Below are 22,079 nucleotides of genomic sequence, written 5' to 3'. Positions count from 1 at the left end.
GAAGCCTTTTTAGACAAAACTACCTTTTTCACCAACAGGTAAAAGTTGTGTGTAACTACTTAGATTAGACTAGGAACTAAACTACACCGTAGTCTACAACGCCTACCGTTTGATAGCGGGGGATAACAATTTTCCGAGACTTACTATTTTTTTAGATATCCGTCATGACTAAATATTTGATTATAATAAATTTTCCAGAATTATTTCCATCCAGTTGCCCAACTACGAAATCACTCACTCTATGTAGTTTCCGAGAGTTGCGCAATTGTGGATTAAGTTACGTTAGGGGGTGTGGCAGGCGTTTTTTTAATTTTAATTGAAATCTGTGTAATTTCTCGTTTAAAAAGACGGGAACTTTAATGAGAGATTTTTAATTAAAAAATGTTGTCACTTGGAATTCAGAATTTTGCGGAAGTTGAGATTTTTTTTCCGGATATGATGTGTTTAATTCACATCCTAATTTAGTTTCATCACTAGTGTAAGTTTAATTAATATAAGCATAATGATAAATAGGGTCTTTTTCGTGTCAACCAATCAGAGAACGCAAAACGCGTTCAGTTTTATTAACCCCTATGATAATTTTGAAGTTACCGCTATATTTGCGTTAACATAGCAATAACCGCCACCTAGTGAGTATTAGAGGAACTATTGTATTAATATTTACTTACGCTAGATGGCGTTACAATCCCGTTGACCTTCATAATATCAGGAAATTATTTATTTGTCCTAGAAAAAATGTTTACGATAAAAAAAAAACATTTTTGGGTAAAATAAATAGAATTGTGTATATTTATATATACCAACAACAAGAAACAATTTACACTAATTAATCAAATATTACAAATACTAGAAATTAATTATCTTCAATTATTTAAAACATTAAAACTAGTTTAAAATAAAAAAAATTAAATCACATAATTGAAGGCGTTTTTATGAACTGACTAACGAAAAAAAGTTAAAAACACACTTTTTTTGTACACTAAAAAGCTAAATAACATCTTAAACTTTTTAATCATTTTCTTCATTTACTAACTGACCAAACTTTAGTGGTTTGTACTCTTTTTTAAACATTTTAACACTTTCTTTATTTTTTTTTTAAATTTCAAGTTATTTTTATTAATAACAAAAATAACTAACTGCTATTTAATTTATAATTTTAATAGAATATATATATTAAAATTTAATTTTAAAATGTTTCTAAACTAACAAAGAGTTTTTTTTAAATGGCAAATTAAATTAAAAGTTAAAAATTAGTTTAAAGTTGTTCTTAGGCGATATTTTAAGAACATTAAGGTTAAAGTCAAAAATTGTGTTTTTATTATTTTAAAGTTAGCAGACATTAGTACTTCTGGCTAAATTCAAAAGTCTAACCATAATATCAAACCGCAATCAAAATTTTTAAACCAATCAGGTCGTCTCTAATTAATGGAATTTAACTCAAAGTAATTCTTAATTCAGACATCTGATTGGTTATTTAAAAAAATAGACTAACGCCTTATGACCTCTACCCCAAGGACGTTCCCGCGCGTTCGCGTTTGATTTATTTATCGTCTGCTCGCGCGGTGCCGCAAAGGCTTAGAAACGGCCGATTTTATTTGATATTCAGCGTTTAGGCCTTGGTTTATGACTAGGATTGTTTATTTTCGACGTTAACTCGTGATCTTAGCCAGTAAATACGTCGTCTGCTTCAACTTTTTGCTCAATATAAACATCATAAGCTCAACCTTACATGATTTATTTTACGAGAAACTGGGTTTTCGATTTTTGAATGTTCTGTAAAAAAAATTCTAACCATTCGGAGAAGGTCGCCATTTTATAGGTTCCACCTTCGAATTTTTAGGAAAGGGGCGGGGCTTGTAGCAGTTATGGATATATGTACATGGGGATTTGCTACTTTGTAAATTTTAGGATGTTTCCGGAAGTAGGGGGAAGTTTAACTTCCGGTTGGTTGATTGGTTTTTAGTCGCTTTGGGTTTTAATTTTATATCTTCGTTGAGTTTGGTGTTGTTATATTTTTTCGACTGGCATTTTGGTGATGACTGGTTTTGGTTTTTTAAACGAGTTTGTTTTTTTGGGCTTGTCTACCTGATTAGCATGAATAGTGCGCATGACAGAATCATACCCAATACCTAAAAGAAGTAGATCAAATAAGGTTTAGCTCAAACCAAGGCTAAAAATTATTGATTATAACTTACAAGAACACATGAAATGCCTATTCCAACTCCTCCAACTACCATGGCGTGTTCTTTAACGAAATCTTTCATGCGATCGTAACATCCCTGAAAGTTAAATTACCACCATGAGTTCATGAGTGACTAGAAAGTTGCTAAGCTTAACTTACGATTTTATAGACGCCCTCTTGTCTGTTGGGGATCATCATACATTGACGTATTTGCTCCTCGGTCCCCGCGGACTCGCAACAAGACCTGGGGACCCTTATTCCACCCGGTGTCATAAACGCCGGCGACTTTTGAACCCATATGACATAAGCATCGTGCTGTTTTTTCTCCCCATCAATAGTCATTCCGCAACATTCAAACTAATGAGTTAAAAAATTATTAACCAATCAGAATCTAGCCCTTATTGACCTTGAAACTACGTAGCCAGTAGACTTAATACAAACCTTTCTTTGAACAGCATCCCAAGCATCAGTAACTTTAGTATCGTTCTTGTAGTAGACGACGCTCATAACCATTTCGCTGTACATTCTCTCGTCAACCTGTTTGAGAATTAGGCTTAAGGTTAAGCCTAACTTCGTTTATGGGGGAAAAAAAGTGTAAACTCACCTCGTTTTTAAATACGTATCCCAAAATGCCACCGACAAGCATAATAACAAAAATCATCAACAGTATTATGAAGAACTAAAAGATAATTTAAATTAAATTAAAACAATGAGTTATGTTTAGTAAAAATTAAAGGGATAGTGAAACGTACCGTTAAGAGCATGCATTTTATTTCTTTGAATGCTCCGAAACACCCTAGGAATGATATGACCGTAACAATGACCCCTGTAGCGATAAGAATGGACGCCGCGCTTACGTAGAGGTCACTACCAAGTAATCTTTCCATGAATGTTCGTTCGGCTAGGGTCCATACTCCGATTGAAAATACCACAATACCACCCACCTGTAATTTTAAAAATATTCATACGTTATTAATCTCAATTCATTCGAAACCCACATGCAGAAACATTCGATCGAATGTTAAGATAAATCATAAATGACTTATGTCTTTGATAATCTTAGGCTTAGCAAGTTTAAAGTTTCACGGGTGGGCGATCATGATCATATCTCTTAGGTTTCAGTGACAAGTTGGCCTTTATCTTGTTTAAATACTTTATAATATAGCGTATTGTGAATTTTAAAAATGGACCACCCATTTCAGCGTATGTGTGGGTTGATTTATTTTATTGTTGAAATTATAATGTCAAATCCTGTTCCGCGGTGAGTTGGCAATGGCACTTCATGTTATCTTCCAAATTGACCCAATACAGTCAAAGACAGAGACTAGCCAATGTCTTAGAGCAGATTGAGTTTAATGGGAATTCAAAGCTACGCGTTTACGAAAATAAGTGACAACAGGAGTTCATAATAACCCCCCTTCGGGGGGGAAGTATGAAACTGGGCATAGAGCTAATGGTAAAAATCGCGAACAACAAGATTCTGTCGTTGCGCATAGAATGGATTAGCGTGTTTATGGACATACAACCTTACAGTATATCGTAGTGGCATCTATGCTCCTTGGTTTTCGTTCCAAAACTTCCGTTGGCTGGGACCTCCGTCGAAAAGAAAAATGGCGATATGGTGGACATAGAAACACGTTGCAATTCTTATATTAAAGATACTGGGAATAAATTTTTCCAAACCGTTTTAATTTAACCACGGAATTTTCACTCACACATATTACAACAAAACATCATTGACGATCGTTTAAATGTTTTGTAGAAAACTAGAAACCCCGACTATAAGCCAACTTCTTAGCCAAGGCTTAATTTACACCGTTCCGCCAGAAGCAGACGTGAGGCATTTTCGCTCTCAAAATCACAAGATAAAAATAGTGCTAAACCGGAAGTGTGTAAGTTAATGCGCGTGGGCGCTAAAAAATGGGGTAACTATTTCTTTGGGAGTTAAGCGGTGTATGAATCCGCTGAGCTTTACAGCGAAACTTTGTTGTTACGGGCTTTTTAACCAGTTTCGTACTTCGGGCTATTATGAACTCCTGGTGACAACATTTATATTAAGCTTTGTCTTGAAAAATAAGCCCAATTTAAAACTTTAGTCTTTATTAATAAGTATTACAGTTATCTGTACGTTTCTCTTATAAATTCACGTGGAATTGATTCCTTTTAGTCTTCTATAGTAAGATCTAAAACGTGACCCCGGGAAGAAGGGGTCATCACCTTTTACGATGACGCGATGATGCCATTAGGGATAAAGATCAGCGGCAGTCAGTTCTGGGTCAGTCCTATCATGAAAAGGCGAAAACGGACAACCCCTGTCATACCTTAACACGAAGCTTAATCATCCTTAGGCACACAAGGGGACTCCACCCAACTCGGCCCTTCACTCTCTCCCATAACTTAGTTCATCCCAAAAGTCAAGCAATATATCCTAAAGTTAGGCTTAGCATCCGTGAGACCCTTTTGTTTTAACGTATACCAATACGGTAATATCCCAATGGAACGCTGCTGATGGTCAGATGTTTTTCAAACTCTGCGCGCGATCTCTTCCGGGTCCCTAATCAAAGTAGGACCCCGTTTAAAAGGGTATACACACCCACTTAGGTCATCTGGTCATTGGAGTAGTACTAAAGAAACTTAAGCCTCGGTGATGCCCAATTAGTTTGCAATAAACATAACTGAAATCTGCGCAACGGGAGACCATTGCACGTGTACATTATCGCGTGATGTAAATTGTTTTCTTCCTGCTGCATGGGTTTTTGAAATATTATACTCTGGACGTACGCAACCTTTTACGAGTATCGATTAGGCTAGAAATAATATTATAACCAAGAAACCTTGCTGTTCCCTTTGCTTTTTTAGGATAATATTTACGTCTGGTAATCCATGGGTAACCAGGGTTCTGGAACTATAACTCGCAACTACACCGATTTAAAAATGTTCTAAAGGGAGCTTAAGTTTAATTACAATTTGCTTGGGAGACTAATTTGAGTTCATGAATATGATTTGAAGTGCAATAGACCTAAATAGTCCAAAATTGTTCATTCAAAATTTGAGAATTTCCTGTAATTGTTAAGCCTAATTTGAAAATGATAATTGAAAATCACGTGGGATTAATTTTTCTCGCGCCAAAGTTGTAGCGCGAGACATTTTCGCGGTAAATTTTGTAAGCCTCTAGGTTTTAAAAAATAATGTGTTTCAATTAGAAATTGGAATGTTATCAAACTACATATTTCATAAAATACCAACTAGAGTTGAGATAATGTATTAGAATAGTTCAAAGAAGCGTGTACAGATTTTTATAAAGACGTATCTTCATTCTTTTACAATCTTATTAAATCACGTTTTGGACATTTTCGTGCAGACTACACGCGAGTAATGTACCAAGTATAGACTCTGATGAAGTAACTATAAAAGCCACAAATTATCTCCGATAGTTCGTTCCTCCGTTAACCAAATTTAGCCCCCCCCCCCACCCATCACCTAGCCTTTCGTGCAAAAATTAACTTCTTAAAACAGCTGCTAGATAGCTTTCTCTAATCTTAAGACTTCTTAGTTCTTTTTCCATGTTGGATTCGGGAAATAATAGATATTTCGATTAGGTCATGTGGTCGTATATGTATTGGAATTAGTTCGTTTTTAGATATAATTAGGTCACCGCAGAAAGGTCAACTCAATATTGAGTGTTAATGACGTTCGATATGCTTTGGGGTTGTCGTGACAATGGAAAGAAAAGTGTCACAAAAGGGTTTTTCAAAGAAATGAAATGGCTAAAGGAATTCTCGTAATATAATAATAAAAGAAGAAATGGATTGTCGATTTCCATCGATTTTAGATTTAACATTGCGCAATGTAAGTTTGAAACGGCATGCCATACTGAGAGAGAGGGAGAGAGTGACGTGTTGTACGTTGTATGTTCTTGTAATGCCAAGTACAGAAGAGTTCTTAATGGTTCGGTGCATAGAGATTGACTTAAAGAAAGTTTCCCTTAACGAATCACGTGTTGATAAAGCTGAGCTCGTGCAATTTCAAATTGGAAAACAAAGGCTTAATGAATACTTATGTGATTATAAAGAAGCACGTGATATTAATGCGCAAGCTATTTAAAAATTTAATAACAAACACGTGACATTCGAATTGTTAATGCGCGAGCTATTTAAAAATTTAAAAGCAAAGGCTTAATGAATATGTTAATTTAAGTGCTTTCTATACAATAGTACGGGCATTTCGGGTAAATTATTTTTGTTATACATTACCCTCAAATATAAATAACTATAAAATATTGTAGCTAAGATTAAAGCAAATATTAAAGAAAAACATTATTATAAGTAAGAAGATAAGATAAAGTTAATAACATTGAAACAAATCGTTAAATCCGCCCAGTAAATATCGTTAAACCATTATTGAACTATCGATTAAGGTTTTGACGATCAATTTTGAGTAAGTCACTACTCACTAGTGACTAAGGTCTCTTGACATTGTCGTATCGGTCAAGACAAGTACTTAATGGACACTTATGTTAGGCGTGAAGAGAAAGACTTACACAGTTGTCAAATTGTCAAGGAGGTTATAGATTGCCCTTGACCAAATACGTTTGGTTCCAGTTATATATATATTTTTAGAAAATGGATGACCTTTACTTACTAAAATGACCATGTTGGCCACAATCATGGCGTATTTGACCGATCTTCCTAATCGTCCTTGAACCATTCTGGGTTGATTTTTGGCGCCTGTAGCTGGAGTCACAACTGGCACTGTTTATTCGAAAACATATCAGTATTTTAATTAATAAGATTAAAAATAAATAAAATGTCTTAAGAAATTTAACTATAAAATAAAATTAAAACGGAAAAAATGTTTGTCGAAATGAAAAACGTTTGAGAATTTTAGGTTTGGAAATTTTATTAAATTACTCATTGTCATTAGTGGGTGTGTATTTTAGACCTTTTTCACGTGCGGTCTCGGTTTCATGTTGAAAACAATAGTACGCATGCGCGGGAAAGTATTACCGAAACTAAACCCATTTCCCGCTTAAACGTTTAAATCGAAATGGCGCATTTGAATCTTTAATCAGATGAGGTCAAAGCTATATAAAAAAGGCTTGCTTTTACTGCTTATTTTATCTTTGTCAGTTTCCGACATAAATAATTTAGAAAAACAGAATTAAAACACAACCAACAAAGTGAATCTTATATTTAACCGGATATATTTTTGTTGGTTTTTTTCCAATTCTGATTATTTTTCTTATTTTTTTAAGGAAAAAGGGGTAAGTTATGTAGTTAAATATTTAGAGCAAGGTTTTTGTGGTTTCTTTCATTTGCTTAAAAGGTATTTTTTTATAATCTTTAGTAGAATTCTTGCGTTATAAACTTAACGTCTACTCATTAACGGAATTATTTTTAGCTTTTCAAATTTTGAATATTTAATCAGCTGATCGTTAATCCGTTCACGATATGCAAATCTTTCTATCGACGCGTTCTTAGACTTCCTGATGCAAAAGTTAGCGTTACAAAACAACTGGTTTTTCCACCAACCCATCTCCCTCGAAAGTTATAGAAGAAAAACACGAAAACTTTTTAAGTGTCAATCCGTGCCAGTAAATCCGGAAGTCATTTAAAGACACAAGAAAGAGTTTAACCAAGTCCCGCTTAATGAAATCGGTCTTAATGTCCGTGAAACTCAATTAACTTAAGGCTAAATTTATATATATAATTTTTAATTTGGTTTGTCGCTTATGGCTTTGTTGAAATTTAAAAATAGGCTTAACCGCTCAAAGGCCTAGGTTGAAATTTAGGCTTAACAATTTCAAACAATGGATTCTGAATTAGGCTTAGCTACTTCTCATCTAGGTCAATATATTAACACTGAAGAAAACTTAATAATATTTTAATTAGACTTAAGGTTTCCAGTTTGGTTGATAATAAGCAAAAGGATATTAGGCTTAACAATTTCAAACAATATATTCCGAATTAGGCTTAGCGATTTCTTCTCCTTTCTTTATCGAAACTAATTATAGGAGATTACGGTTAATTACGTGATTCTTGTTTTCAATAACTAGCCGATCAAGAAACTGGCCCGGTTTGTCCCAAAAATTTGGTATCGTTGAACGAGAGAAAAAAAAAGGGAAAATTTTGTGTTCGTTTTTGATTTTAAATTAGGGCAAGGCCAACTTTACTCTATACATGGGCGGACAAAATTTGAACAAGTAAGGTAAGTAACGACGGTGGGCCTCCCCGTAGGGCTTAAAATAATCAGCCTCTCTTTCTTGTCAAAAAATAAGCCCCAAAGACGTATACCGTTACCTTCGCAGCGACATTGAAATTTTCCCAAAGTTATTCGAACATATTTGACTTCGGGCGTTTAGTTTAATCTCCATCGTATCATTAAGAGCTATTCTCAATTTAAACAAGACGTAACGTCACGTTCAACCGGCTTTTATAACCCTTTAGTATTAGAATGATTAGATTCTAATGAAACTGAAATTGTTAAGCCTAGTTTAAATCGTGGGTAACGTTAAGCCTAGTTTGAATTCTGGGTAACGTTAAGGCTAGTTTGAATCCTGGGTAACGTTAACCCTAGTTTGAAAATTGGGTAACGTTAACCCTAGTTTTAATCTTGGGTAACGTTAAGTCTAGCTTTAATCTTGGGTAACTTTAAGCCTAGTTTTAATCTTGGGTAACGTTAAGTCTAGCTTTAATCTTGGGTAACGTTAAGCCTAATTTTAATCCTGGGTAACGTTAAGTCTAGTTTAAATTATGGATAATGTTAAGCCGAATTTGTCGAGTAACAAACATTGTTAAGAACTTCAAGAACTTAAGCCTAATTCATTAGAAAATTTTATATAATTGTTAAGCCTTAATTTCTCTAGAAAAAATTTCAAGGTCCAGTTAGATTTCTCTGTAACTGGTCCAGCTTTTGACGTCATATTTATATAAAACACCCTGACATCAATCACCATCGCATAAGACTGATTTTTAAAAAATTTGTTGGGAGTATCACTTAACGTTATAAGAACCTTGGAAACCCCAGCAAACTAAACTAGACAATGAAAATTTACCTCCGCGTTTTACGAATTTTTCTCTAATAATCAAGGTAACGGTAAACATGTTTTTCCCACCCCGCGTGGTGCACCAACTAAAGCTATTATATTTGATATAGAGGACCCATTCGATCATTTAAGTTTAACCCTTAAAGCGGAAGTCAATTTTAAATTAAAATATTTTCAAGGCTACATTTTGAAAAAGTGGTTTGTTTGAAGGCATATCCTCTATATGAAAGTTGATTTTATTGAGTTAGAGATTAAAATATGTTTCCCATTTCATTAAAAAAACGGCAATTTCAAAGTTAACTGCCCAAAATATATAATTAACGCTAAGCCTTGTTTTAAAATTTAACTTTAAGCCTAAATTGAAGATAAATTTCTAAACCCGCGCGGAATCTATTTCAACTTTACCATAACTCGTTAAGCCTAATTAAAGATTTTCAAATTCCTAAGCCTAAATTACACATCTCTTTCGCCACAAAGGAGTAATTCAACATTATAGTTAAAATTTCACTTTTTAATTGGTATAAAGGGCACTAGCCATATTGTCCGTATATTGTCTTCTCAGCTAGTAAAAGTCCCGGTTTCCGAAATAGCCCATGCGTATCGAGGCTTAACGGTGCCATACACATGACCCAAAGTCTCAAACATTTTGTATTTTTCGTATATATAATCATAATTTAAACTTAAGCCTTGGCCAAAATAAATTTCGTCAACATAATAAATAATTTAAACGTGAAATAAATTTAAATACAAATTCCACCGTAAACTACAAATATATCAATTTTAAATTTACCGGGTGCGCCAGTTGAACCCTTCATCTTAAAATATCTTTTTGAAAATTAGGCTTAGCATGTCAAGGGATAAAGTTTTTGTTAGAAATCGCGATGTTAGTTTTTTTTTAATTTTTAACAAAATAAATATATCAAAAATTTGGAAATACCTTTATATTGCAAAACTGTTCACGCAGACTTTTTACGAACCCGGATTGGAGTTTTAGGGTTCTGTCCTGGCTTGGCACCAAAGCCGAGGATGTCTCTAAAATAAAATAAATATAAAACATTTATTAAGTAAAAAGAGTTATATACTATACAGCGAAGAAACATTTTGAAATAGGTATATAGGAAGTTTAATAGTACGAGGAAAAAAAAGGTTCAGTTATAAAAACGTCTTCTCTAAGAAACAGGTTCATCTTCGACCTAATAAGATACCACCGCACCACGCTTTAGATATTAAGAAAATATTTTTGCTTATAAAATATATATAGTAAAGCACATATTATTCCCCTTTCAAATTTCTCGTATTTCATTTAAAATTATTTAAATTTTAAGGAACTAAATTAAGGAACGTGCGTTTAATTGGATTTAAGCTTCCCGAATGTTTAATAAATAATATTGAAAACATTCTAAATATTTCTATAAAAAGTTTTATTTTATTTCAAGTGGAATCGAATATATGGTTTTTAATTATCTTAATTAAATAAAACCCATTATAATATTGTAATATTTAGTTAAAGATTCGTATAGACGAATTAACGAGCTTCAATTTGAGCCAAATTACGTCAAAATCGGTCAAAAAATAACAAAGTTACAATTGATTAACGAATTTGAAAAAAAAAGTAAAATTAAACAAATTTCTTCTAGAAAATTTACTTTAAAGTAATAATTTCTAATTTGGAAATACGCCGATGATATTTAAATATTTCCATAATTAAACTTAATTTTAATTAAATGAAAATGAACATTAACTCACGTGCAACTTGCAAAAGAAGTGTCTCTCCTATTCCCTAGCCTACAGTCAACTCAAACCTCCAACAACTGAAACTCAGTCATCCACACAAAAAGCTTCCATTTCTGGCGCGCAAGAGAATGAACCCCTAGCGGCAATCTCGCGCATCTTTTCAACCCAACCATGAGTAACTAAGGTGTTTCGAGTATTTCTTACTCCTTGCTCCCTACCATCCAACAAGGCCTCAACTCTCTTGACGAGAAGTTAATTTCCCAGAACTATTCAATTTCTAATAACCATAGTCTAGAAGCAGTCCATACGTACTTTATTTCATGGTTAAAACGTCTACTGACGTTTTCGACCGCTTTCAAGGTCGCTTATATATATGTTTAAAACGCCCAATTTACGTTGGTAATGAATATACCGTAATTACTAATTAGGCCTTGTACTTATACTGGTTAGTTGCTATGAAAAAATGTGAATTTTTTTAATAGTTTTAGAGTTGGGCTTAAGGTTTATTTTTAAAACTATGGGCCTCTTCATTTTTATGGGTGGGCCCCACAAGGCCAGGATATCATCCCTAACCTTCAGAGGAGGGTACTTTAAAGGTTGATGGTAACAGAAGTTAATTTTGCGTCTCCAAGGCCAAGGGAAAAGTATAATATATACTTCTAATTTATGAACTTCTGCTTGTTAAATTCTGAAACGAATATAGAACTAACTATATTTTGGTCTGGTCAAAGGTTAGATTATCTCGAGGAAGAGATCTAGCAGACGTATTAAGTTCATTTCAAATGGAATGTTCATTTGTAAGATATGATTTGTAGTAATGTCTCTAGTAGAACTAGCGCAGAACTCTAAAACAAAAATGTTTTTTTTTTTGTAACTTTTTCATCTCGAGACTTAAATTTTGCAGATTGGTATCTTAACTCTCTTGAGGAAAGTTTAAGATTTAACTTTGACATAATTAAACCTAAATTGGGGGTACTTATTTAGAAAAGTCGTTTCTTGTTAATCTACTATTTTTTTTTTCTTATCTAATTATGAAAGTTTCTTTAATATTTTTTTTTTTCGATTTCTGAATGATATAAGATATTTTAATTAAATAATAGAAATTCTTAGTCGGTTAAGTTTCGGTTCATTTAGCAACTAAATCTCGGACAAATTGTACGTGAAGATGCAAAACAATCGACATTTTTTTTATTTAAGGATGGGAAACGGTTTTATTTGTGACATTTTTCTTACAAAAGATAATTATTTTTTTTTTAAAATCGATCGTAACTTTGTTAATTACCGTCCGATTTTGACGTAATTTGACTTAAAATGAAGCCCATAAATTGCTCTATGTGTATCTGTAACTACATCTTAAAATAATACGATAGTTATTATTTAATTAAGATAATTATTAAATTACAAAAATTAGTGCAATAGCAATCTTAATTTATTTAAGTTAAAGTATGTAACTTTGTTAATTACGCACCGATTTTGACGAAATTAGGCTTAAATTAAAGCTGATTACCTCCTCTATACCAAACCCTAACTACCACCCACAATAAAATAAAGTTAACGTAACATATTCCCCCTGTAATATAAAAACATCAAAATACCACTCTAAAAAATTAAAATTCCTGAAACGAAATTATAAAACCATTTGTATACAACATGTTCCCTCCGTTTCAAATTAGTAATATACCACCACCACCAGCACCACGAGAAAGTTCAGATATTGCTGTATTCATTCGGTACCTGTACCTTAGAGACCAGTTTATCAAGGTATACAAATGTTGAATAGTATAGGGCCAAACTAAGTTCTTCCAAAAACGTTTATATAAAAAAGAATGAAGTATAGAAAGCTTCATCTCATTTTGTTTTGCAGTGTGTTTCCAGTTTTTCTTTTAGAGAAGTTGGATAACAATGGGGTATGAACTTACAAATTACACCAGGTCGGGAGGGGGGAGGATACCCCTCTTCTTCACCCCCCCCCACTTCACTACACAATGCATCTCACTGTTATACCCCTTTTTCTAGGGCGCCCAAAACCATTCCTGAAATGTAAACCACTAATTTAAAACGCACTCCTTATATAAGAACGTTTTGAAATCATGTTTTGTTTTGTTTATATTTAATCAAGATTAAATTAATACAGATTAGTTGTAAACAACGACGTGTGTGTTTCTCTCGAACATAAAAGGACCAGGCTAGGTTATTTTCTTTTTTATTTAATAGATAAAATAATTAAAATAAATATACGAGAAATTAAGGTTCCATATGGATCTCCGTGAACAATGCCAAAATCTATTTTTTTATTTTTCTTAAATTTTTTTAAAATCAAGTGAAAATATAAAAAGTACCTTTAAATTAATTCCCTTTTCATCACATCATTTTGAAAAACGTTTGAAATTTCGGAAATTTGGGTCTGTCGTGAGAATCTGGAATTCTCGTCGACGTAAGGGGCGTTTAAAATTGTTTTAAATTCAATTTCTTTTAGCGAAATTTAAAGTTAATGTTCAACATCATGTGAAGTATAAAACCTAAAGAATTTTCGTACCTTCAGATCTAAAACGAAAATTTTTAACTACTTGAATTCGAGAGATTAAGTGTACAACAATTGGGGGGGGGGGTAATTGTTACATGATTCTTCCCAACATCCCTTAAAATTTGGAGCAAGGTTACTAAACCGAATCACATGCATGATGAGCAGGAGAGCCTGATAATATGCCGTAGTCTACAGATATGTAGAAAACTTTAGTCTTATACTTCACGGAACGGGACAAAAGTCATTAACTTCTGATTGCATACAAAAATTTACCAACTAGTACACAATTTATTTCGGCGCTGTTTTCGAGAGGTGTTTCCCCTGGGATCTCCTTTATGATAATTCCTAATATATTATCCCACGTGGAGACAAATTAGAAAAATTTGAATATATTGCCTGTTAGGCCTAACTCCCCTGTAGTTAAGGTTTTTATTTATAATTCGGTCAAAAATGATTTGTTTATTACTTAGCAATGTTGCTAACCTCTTTTTTGCAATACGAAGATAGTTGCATTATTTATTGTACTTAAATTGGGATTAAGAATGAGGGTTAAATCGACCATTCTTATGCCAGTACTATAAAGTTCTCTCACTCTCTCTACCTGGGCTCGAAACCAAGGAGTAGATGTAGTAGTACTGTAGTAGTAGTAGCAGCACCGCAAAGTTAAGACTTTGTTTTTAGGTTTATGAATAAATTATCTCGAAGCACGTGTGTATCAAAGCTCGTGACTCATGAACAACGAGCAACAGGATATGACGTAGGTTCGGAATGAACCGAAAACGTTCAGTGGAAATTTAAATGTCGTCTGATTTTTATCTTATTTCTTAACCGCCAGTGCCATTATGGTATTTTTTATGTATGTTTAGAATTAAAGCTATTTAAGGCCCTCCTCCTGATATGTATTTTAGCACTAGTGGAAGCTAGCGTGACGTTGCATGACGTAGTACTAGTAACCAAGTCCCTTTTCTAAAATTAAACACTGAGTCTGAGAGTATGTTGAAATTTTAGAATTTATTTAAATTAGCAAAAAGAAAAGTTTTCAAGTATTTTATCATCTTGCGTTTCATTTTCCCTTTAATTAATTTAATTGTAATATTTGAACGAAATTTAGTTTTAATTAAGCTTGAGGATATATTAATTAATATTTAAACTATAAATTTCATACCTAACTAATTAAAATATGTCCATTATTTTTTTATATAACATATTTTATTTTCATAAAGAGACAAGTTAAAATTAACAACCTGCACCTTTAAATCCGACAAAACCTCTAAAGGGCACGCCCATCATAAATAATTAAGGGAATACCGATCGTTTGTTTCGTAGAAAAACCGCGCAAAACACTCTCAGCGGGAATTCTTTCAAAAAATATTGTAATTCATTAAAAATGTGTCTCCAGTAGAGTTTCAAGGGAGGGAGGATGTATGGCCTTATCTGTCATCACCTAGAATGATTTTGATGAAAAGAACTTTTACGAAACAGCTGGAGTGTTCTCTGCCTTGACCATTAGTAAATCGATGCATTATTTTGTCGACCCTGTCCTCGTCACCTTGTCACCACAGAAAAAGTACCTACCAACTACAATGTCACGTGACCCATTATTTGTCACCCTAAGCTCGTAAAAGTGTAAATTTAATATTCCCAAATTAATTTATAAATTTCTAACTTTTTGGTTAAAAATTCGTATCTCCGTTATTTTTAGTCCGATTTTGACGAATTTTGACTTAAAATGAAGCCCATAAATTGATCTATGTGACTCTATGTCTAAATCTCAGAATACTTCTATAGTTTTTATTTAATTAAAGTAATTAAAATAATTCAATATTTATTTAATGGTATTTAATGGAATTTAGCAATATAGTTTTCCTTTGAAAGTTTCTTAATAAAACAATAGGCTGTGTGATTTTGAAACTTTAAAAATTCCAATCTCATATCTTCGTGAAAAATCTAGAGTTGAATTTTATAAGAAAAATAACTTTGAACAAGGCTATCAGTTAAACTACCATTGTTCACTGTTAAATAAGTCATAAAATCCTAGACCACGATATTTTAAAACCCACGTGATATTATAGAAAGAAATAAAAACAAATTCCAAAAAACGATTTAAATATCAAGACCGTATTAGGTAAGTTTTGAAATTACTTAATATCATAAGTTTATAGGATATGTTCTCATAAGTATGATATGACACTACCTATAGTTTAGAGAGTAATGCTAGAGACTTACAGCTCGAGCCAGTTCGAGAATGACAAGCGAGAATTGAAGTCCTACACTCGGTTAATTTTGCAGGACTTCCATCTATACCTATTTAGCCTTTTACAGCGCCCCAGTCACCAGGCATCGCTTTACTAGAATCTAATCTATGACCTACCTCATTCACTTCATGAAAAGCTCCAGTTTGTAACCAGTGACAAACTTATGGTGAACATATCTTATGAACTTATGGTGATATGTCCCGTTTCAGCTTAAAATTAACGATTACCAACGTAATATTAAATGGCAACTATTAAACGCTATAGGAATTTAACAATAGGGTGCCATGATTCCACGTCCAACTATGTCCCTTTTAATAAAATAAAAAAAAATGTAGGAAATAATTTTTTGATTGGTGATGTCGTGATAAAACCACGCCCAGGACACGCCTCAAAATCGCCATCATATTTTTTTTCTATTATTCTATGTATTTTGGGTTCCTTACGAGAGTTTTTGGGATATAGGGGAAAAGGTCAAAGGTTAACCGGAATTATTTTTAGTATGTAGGCTAGTATTATCCATAAAAGATGGGACGACAGAATATGTTTTACATCTCTGGGAATGTCAGGTATAAATTGAAAATGATCGGCATACAGAAACAATGTTACCTCCGAGGTTTGTGAGATGTCCGATTTGGGTTGCGTGTTGTGCTTGTGTGTGTGACCTTTCAAATATAACGCTAAATTTCATTTTGAAGATGGTTTGTGACCTTTATAGAATGACAGACAATATGCAAAGTGCTTCTTTTATATAAGGTTTATGAAATTGTATTGCTTTTTATATTATTAGATAAGTTTTGAAAAGTTGACGTGCTAAGCCTAACTCTCATTTTGATATATATTCCCGCGCTTTTTTGCGCGGGAATTTTTATATAATAAAAGGAAAGTAACCAATTATCTACTGCACCTCGTGACGCGTTCAACCGTTTGCTCGCGATTTTATTTTTCACGCATTGTGAAGATGTAATTCAAATTCACGTTTCTATAAAATTTCAAACAAAGGCTTAAGAAAATACATTTTTTTATAGGGGCTTAGTTAATACTTTAGCGAAGTTGCATTTGGCAAAATAATCCATTCGTGATATTATACTTAAAAACTTTTTTTTTCATTTTAAACTTTGAAACATAAAATTTAAACTTAATTGCTATGAAGATATACGCATTTTTCAAAACACTCTGATAAATTTATATTTTAATTTTGGTAAAGAAAAGGTAATAAATTAATAATCTTTCATGAAAATTAAACTCTCGCTCTCTCCCCCTTTTTTATTTAGTTTAGTTCTTTTATGTTCGAAGAATTTGGGTTTCAATATCAGGCTATCAGCACCCATATCTGACACGTTTCTTCATACCTAACACCTATCTTTCACGCTAAAAACGAGTAAGAAAAATTTTAAAGAAACTTGTAAATTACTTTGAGTTCACGAGATGCTATCTAACTTTATTATCCGACTTGTAAGCTTTATAGTTAAATTGTAAAATGATTTCTTTTAAGTGTAATAACTTGCGAAATTAAAAAAAAATTCAAAGAATATCTTAAGCCTTGTTTTGAATTTTTTTATATTCGCTAAGCCTTGTTTGAATTTAAAAAAAGAAAAAAATCACGCGCATAAAATTGTTTCACGAGGGAAGAATTATAAGTGAAGTCACGTGCATCAACACATTTGATTTTAAATTTCACTGTCTTGAAAAGGCGCGCAAATATTTGCTCAAGTTGTAACAACGCCGTTATATAAACTAAACTTTATTTAAATAGTAAAAAAAATAAGAATAAAACTCCATTTAATCTGAAGTTCATAACTTTAAACCAAGTATTCTTATCTAGATAGTGTGCGGACAAGTGTTGCCAGTTATTTACCAACAACAGAATGAAAAGCTTGTAGTTAATATTCTGTTTGATTCAGTTCCAAACCTGAACCTGAGATGCTAAAATAACAAATTACTGGCAACCATGATTAGCGCGGTTAAAATTAAGAAACAGGTGAGCAAATTTCGCTGTGCCCTTTATAGTCTCTGACAAGACAATTTATACCTAGTTTAGTTATATAACAAGTCAGTTCAGTAATTAAAATATTAATTGAACTGACAAGAATTAGGAACATTTTATTAGGAAAAAATGTACTTTCATTTATGAACTTCAGTAAGTGATTTAGAGAAATTGTAGAAAACAAGGGAATTGGTCAAGCTAGAGCTGGTCAAGGCGGCATTAACACCAGTCGATCGAAGAGTGTAGCTTGCACGCGATCAGCCTTTGTCGTGTGGAACGAGGAAACTCTATTAGGATTTTATCTTAATGCCCTTAACTATGTAAATTTCTGTATGGTTAGCGTTGTACAAAAACATTGTATTCTCTCATGGGAGTTGAGACCCGAGACCGAGCGTGTTTAACGTTTCATATTAAGTGACCTATTTTGAATATTCTAACATACTTGCAGTCTAAGAAAGGGGTACGTTTGGTGTGTGTGCTAACAAGTGTTGCCAGTCATTTGTGACGTGTGCATTTCAACCGATATTTCAATAGACAGAAAAGCTTGTGGTATCAATCAGGGTTGCAACGAAACTTTCAGATTCAAATCCCCTGAATTTTCCAGGTTTCCCTGACCTTTTTCCTTACGATTTTCCCTGACTTTTTAGGCCCCATTGTCAATGTTCTAAACATAACTAAACAATTGCGTTAACATCGCATTTTTGAATAAACGTGATCTCGTTAAAACGTCACCCAGCTGGATGTTTGAACCGCAGGTATTTTAACCAATTTAACCAAATTCCCTTACTTTGTTGAAATTCTTAAAATTTCCTGACTTTTCCCTAACCTTTTTGGCCAATTTTGAAATTCCCTGACTTTTCCAGGTTTTCCCTGACCTATGGCAACGCTGGTGATCATTCAGTTTTATTAAACCCGGTTAAACTTAAGAAACACTGGTGAAAGTTTCTCTACCCCGTTTAAATTATGTTCAAAGATTCATAGTAAGAATCCATTCACTTTAAATACCATTTTAAACAACACAACAATGTTCAATACGTATGACACGTGCTTATCGATTATTAAATCAAAGTTATATTAAATGCAAAAAATAATCAATTTACTTACTTTAGTCCAAGTAGTTTTCGAACCCAATTTGCTGTAGACTTCAAATTCAAATAACTTCAAATTCGGAAACTTTGCAATAACTGTCTTCAACAAAAAGTGAGTTTGTAATCCACGGAGATCACTGAAGCGTTTGAAGTTCGTCTGACAGTAACGGCGGTAATTAACTTTTCCGAGTACTTTCTTCCGATTTACGTTAAATCAGGATGTTAGAACGTGAAAGTGTTGTTTTCGATTCGGACTACTGCTGCGAATAGCGAGGGTCCCAAGAACTATGCAGTAGATTTTCTACAAGAAATTTGGAGAGTCCAAACTCTTGCCGAGGAAAAACCAAAACGCATTTTCCCGGGAAACTTCTTACACCCCCCTCTCCCCCGCTCCCCCCTTATTTGATGATGACCACCCTCCCCTTCTGAGCATGCGTATTTCAAAGGGATGATATAATATAGACGCCATGTCTGTTTCCATGGAAACCAGGTATAAAAGGTATTTCACCAGGTAAAGTAATCATATTGTCGACCCCCCTCCTCCCCCTCTTCTTTAGTAACTTGAAAAAAGAAAGTATGTATTAGCTAGTTTATATTAAACGTTTGTTAGATTTCTTATATTTAATTTTAGTTAATTAAACGCAATTTAAACTTATTAAATTTATGCAAATGATATTGTTACTAAACTGAAATTTTCTCGGTTTCATATGAAAATTTCTAATATTTGCAATTCGATTTAATTGAAGTTAAAATGATAAAGCTATTAAGTTTTATACTTATTGATTAAATTTTATACTTACTGATTAAATTTATGCAAATGAGACCGCTACTGAACTAAAATGTGCTGGTTTCCAATATATCAATTGATAAAGCTATTAATTTTTAAACTTGGTAATTAAATTTATACAAATAAAACAGTAACTAGAAAAATATGTATAATTTGTATATTTTTCGTTTGTATTAAAAGTTTCTAAGTTTTAATTGGAGTTAAATTAAATGAATATTATTATTATTTTTTTTTTAACTTTATGCAAATTTTTTTTCTTGCAATAAAAGGCGGGAATTTTTCGTTTGAGACACCTTAATTATGGTTTGGGTTTGAATCTTAGATTGTGGTTGACGGTTGGGGAAATACCCTTGCCCGGATATATTAAATTTCCACCCATAAAATTTCCCACGGTTACGCTTAAGGCATTATTCTACCTTGAAATAAATTAAATGACCTCAGATTTTAGGTACAATATAAACTTTCAATAAATTTCTTCCGTATAATAAGAAACGTCAAAAAGTATGACGTCAGCTCGGTTTTGAACTTGATTTCATGATGGAATATCCCATCTTAATTCATTTTAAACGCAACAGCTACACCCTTAATTACTTATTTAAATGCTAATTAGTTTATTTTATCAGAAAAGAAGTATTAAATACTGCTTCTGATTTAATTACATCTCAATTATCCTTAAAGACAACGATGTTTTCTGTGACGTAATTATGCCTATTTCCATTCTTTTATTGGGAAGCAACAAAAAGGCTGGACTTGAAGAAGATTCCTCCCTTTTACATCTACATGGTGGAGAATTTATAAAGTGGAAGACTAGTGGAGGAGTGAAGCTGATTGGGCAAGCATGGATGTGACGTTAGCTAGGAGGGTTTTCTCATGTACTGCTGTGTCCCCTATTGGTTCTCATTAGTCGCTAACTCAAGTTAACTTGAAATTTTTCTAAATTTAATTTTATCATAAGAAAAAATTTAATTATTTTTAATTTTAGAGTCTTCATCGACCACGTAAGTTAAAAAATTTCATTAGTTTAAATATTGAAATAATTTAATTTTCAAGAATTTGGATATTAATTTTTCATTTTAATCGTACCAGATACGAATGTACCAGTCTTAACTTATCACCAAGTTCGAAATAATATTTCGAAATTTAGTTTTAACTAAAGGGTGCTACAAAGAGGCCCCTTTCTGGGTTCAAAGTAAAATTCACGATTTTTGAGGCCCATAAAGTAACTAAATATTACACAAATGTCAAAATTAGATTTAAAGGATTTATTTAATGTTAACAGGATTATTTTTTCTGTAAAAAAACTAAATAGTTTTGCAATGAGCGTTTGTGGGTAGTTCTTAACTTTCTTAAGTCTTAAAAATATTTAGATCGCTTAAGAAAGATTTTTAAAATTCCGTCTACTTATTTACATAAATTTGATAATTTTATAACTTAGGGTGGACAGTTTTATGAGACGTTGCAAAATAATCACTATCTTTAAACTCAATTTTAATAGGGATACAGCAAAAGGGGCGGAGTTTCAGACGGCTAATCCCATTTACATCTACACATGTGGAAGATTTTATAAAGTGGTAAGGGGAATTAAAGTAATTGGGTAAGCGTAGATCTGACGTTTGGTGGGAGGGGTTTATCCCGTATAGAGTGGTACGGGCACGTGACGTAAGTATTGTATGGCCTGAGCTGACGACTTCCAATATGGCCGCCAAAACCGAGGTAAGAGATAGGAGGGTGTGACGTCATGAGAAGGTTCGTGGTAGCAACTATTGCCGCGTCCCTATACTTCTTTTTATCAGTTTTACAGTTTCCACAGTGCTGCCAGGCCTTTTCGTTACAGCAGAGAGAAAAGCTATAGTAGTTCAATTCGAATCAGTACTTTTTTATCGTTCCTCAAACAAAGAGGGGAGAAATTTTCTTTAGCCCTTTAACAATGCATACCATAGCTTTGATTGTTGTCCGTAGCTAGATAAAAGGTTATTTCAAGCTCTGTCATTAGAAGCATGGTTGGCATATGTTTAAACGCCTTCTACATCAAGGTATTCATCGATTTCAAATTTCCCACGACAGAAGTATCGATTTCTTTCGTCATATAGGTACCTTACTCGAATACAAGAAACGCCCGAATAAGTTTTGTTGTTTGACGATTTGTGGCGGCAACAACTAACTACTCATATAATCACTGCATTATGGATTTTCTTTTATTTCTTTTCCTGAATTTCCATATTTTTACAATTTAACAGAAGTTCATCGAGATTACGTTTCGTTACTCTGAAGATACAAGCAAGTTTGAAATTTAAGCCTAATGAGATAGTTGAGGACTATTTGATTTTAGTTTGTAGCAAGTCGTTGTTCATCAGTAGCAGCTTGGAGTCTTACAACGATGTCACAACAATACACAGAAGACAATTGCAATTTGGTACTTGGAGCAACATGGGGTCCGTAAGTAAATCGGGTTTAAACAAAGTCTTACACTACGTTTCGCA

The 22,079-nt window shown here is 33.1% G+C and overlaps 1 protein-coding gene across 2 annotated transcripts; it reads right to left on the bottom strand.

The window, feature by feature from the left end:
- Positions 1 to 783: 783 nt before the first annotated feature.
- Positions 784 to 19,178, bottom strand: LOC149676703 (CD151 antigen-like). 2 transcript variants are annotated; one of them, XM_089837769.1, is made up of 9 exons: positions 18,829 to 19,178; positions 10,165 to 10,259; positions 6,824 to 6,933; positions 2,935 to 3,126; positions 2,787 to 2,861; positions 2,624 to 2,719; positions 2,342 to 2,539; positions 2,196 to 2,279; positions 784 to 2,129 (listed from the first exon to the last, which is right to left on the bottom strand). In XM_089837769.1, exons 3-9 carry the CDS (start codon positions 6,887 to 6,889, stop codon positions 2,082 to 2,084), a joined length of 759 nt encoding a protein of 252 aa, XP_089693895.1. In that variant the 5' UTR covers positions 6,890 to 6,933; positions 10,165 to 10,259; positions 18,829 to 19,178; the 3' UTR covers positions 784 to 2,081. The 2 variants fall into 2 exon arrangements, with proteins under 2 accessions (XP_089693895.1, XP_089693894.1); XM_089837768.1 differs by lacking the exon at positions 18,829 to 19,178 and adding an exon at positions 10,974 to 11,267.
- Positions 19,179 to 22,079: the final 2,901 nt, after the last annotated feature.

The sequence above is a fragment of the Phalangium opilio genome, unplaced genomic scaffold, assembly GCF_054372755.1.
Source record: "Phalangium opilio isolate 3A_F unplaced genomic scaffold, DU_Popi_V2 ptg000045l_1, whole genome shotgun sequence".
NCBI lineage: Eukaryota > Metazoa > Arthropoda > Arachnida > Opiliones > Phalangiidae > Phalangium > Phalangium opilio.
Note: the sequence above shows the minus strand (reverse complement) of the source record. Positions and strands in the feature narration are given on the sequence as shown.

What these genes read in the sequence shown, in the direction of transcription:
- LOC149676703 (XM_089837769.1), bottom strand. Translation starts at nt 6,889, where the DNA reads ATGGTTCAAGGACGATTAGGAAGATCGGTCAAATACGCCATGATTGTG. An exon ending in GGGATGCTGTTCAAAGAAAG is followed by an intron (nt 2,540 to 2,623) that starts GTTTGTATTAAG and finishes TTAACTCATTAG; the next exon opens with TTTGAATGTTGCGGAATGAC. An exon ending in AAGAGGGCGTCTATAAAATC is followed by an intron (nt 2,280 to 2,341) that starts GTAAGTTAAGCT and finishes TTTAACTTTCAG; the next exon opens with GGATGTTACGATCGCATGAA.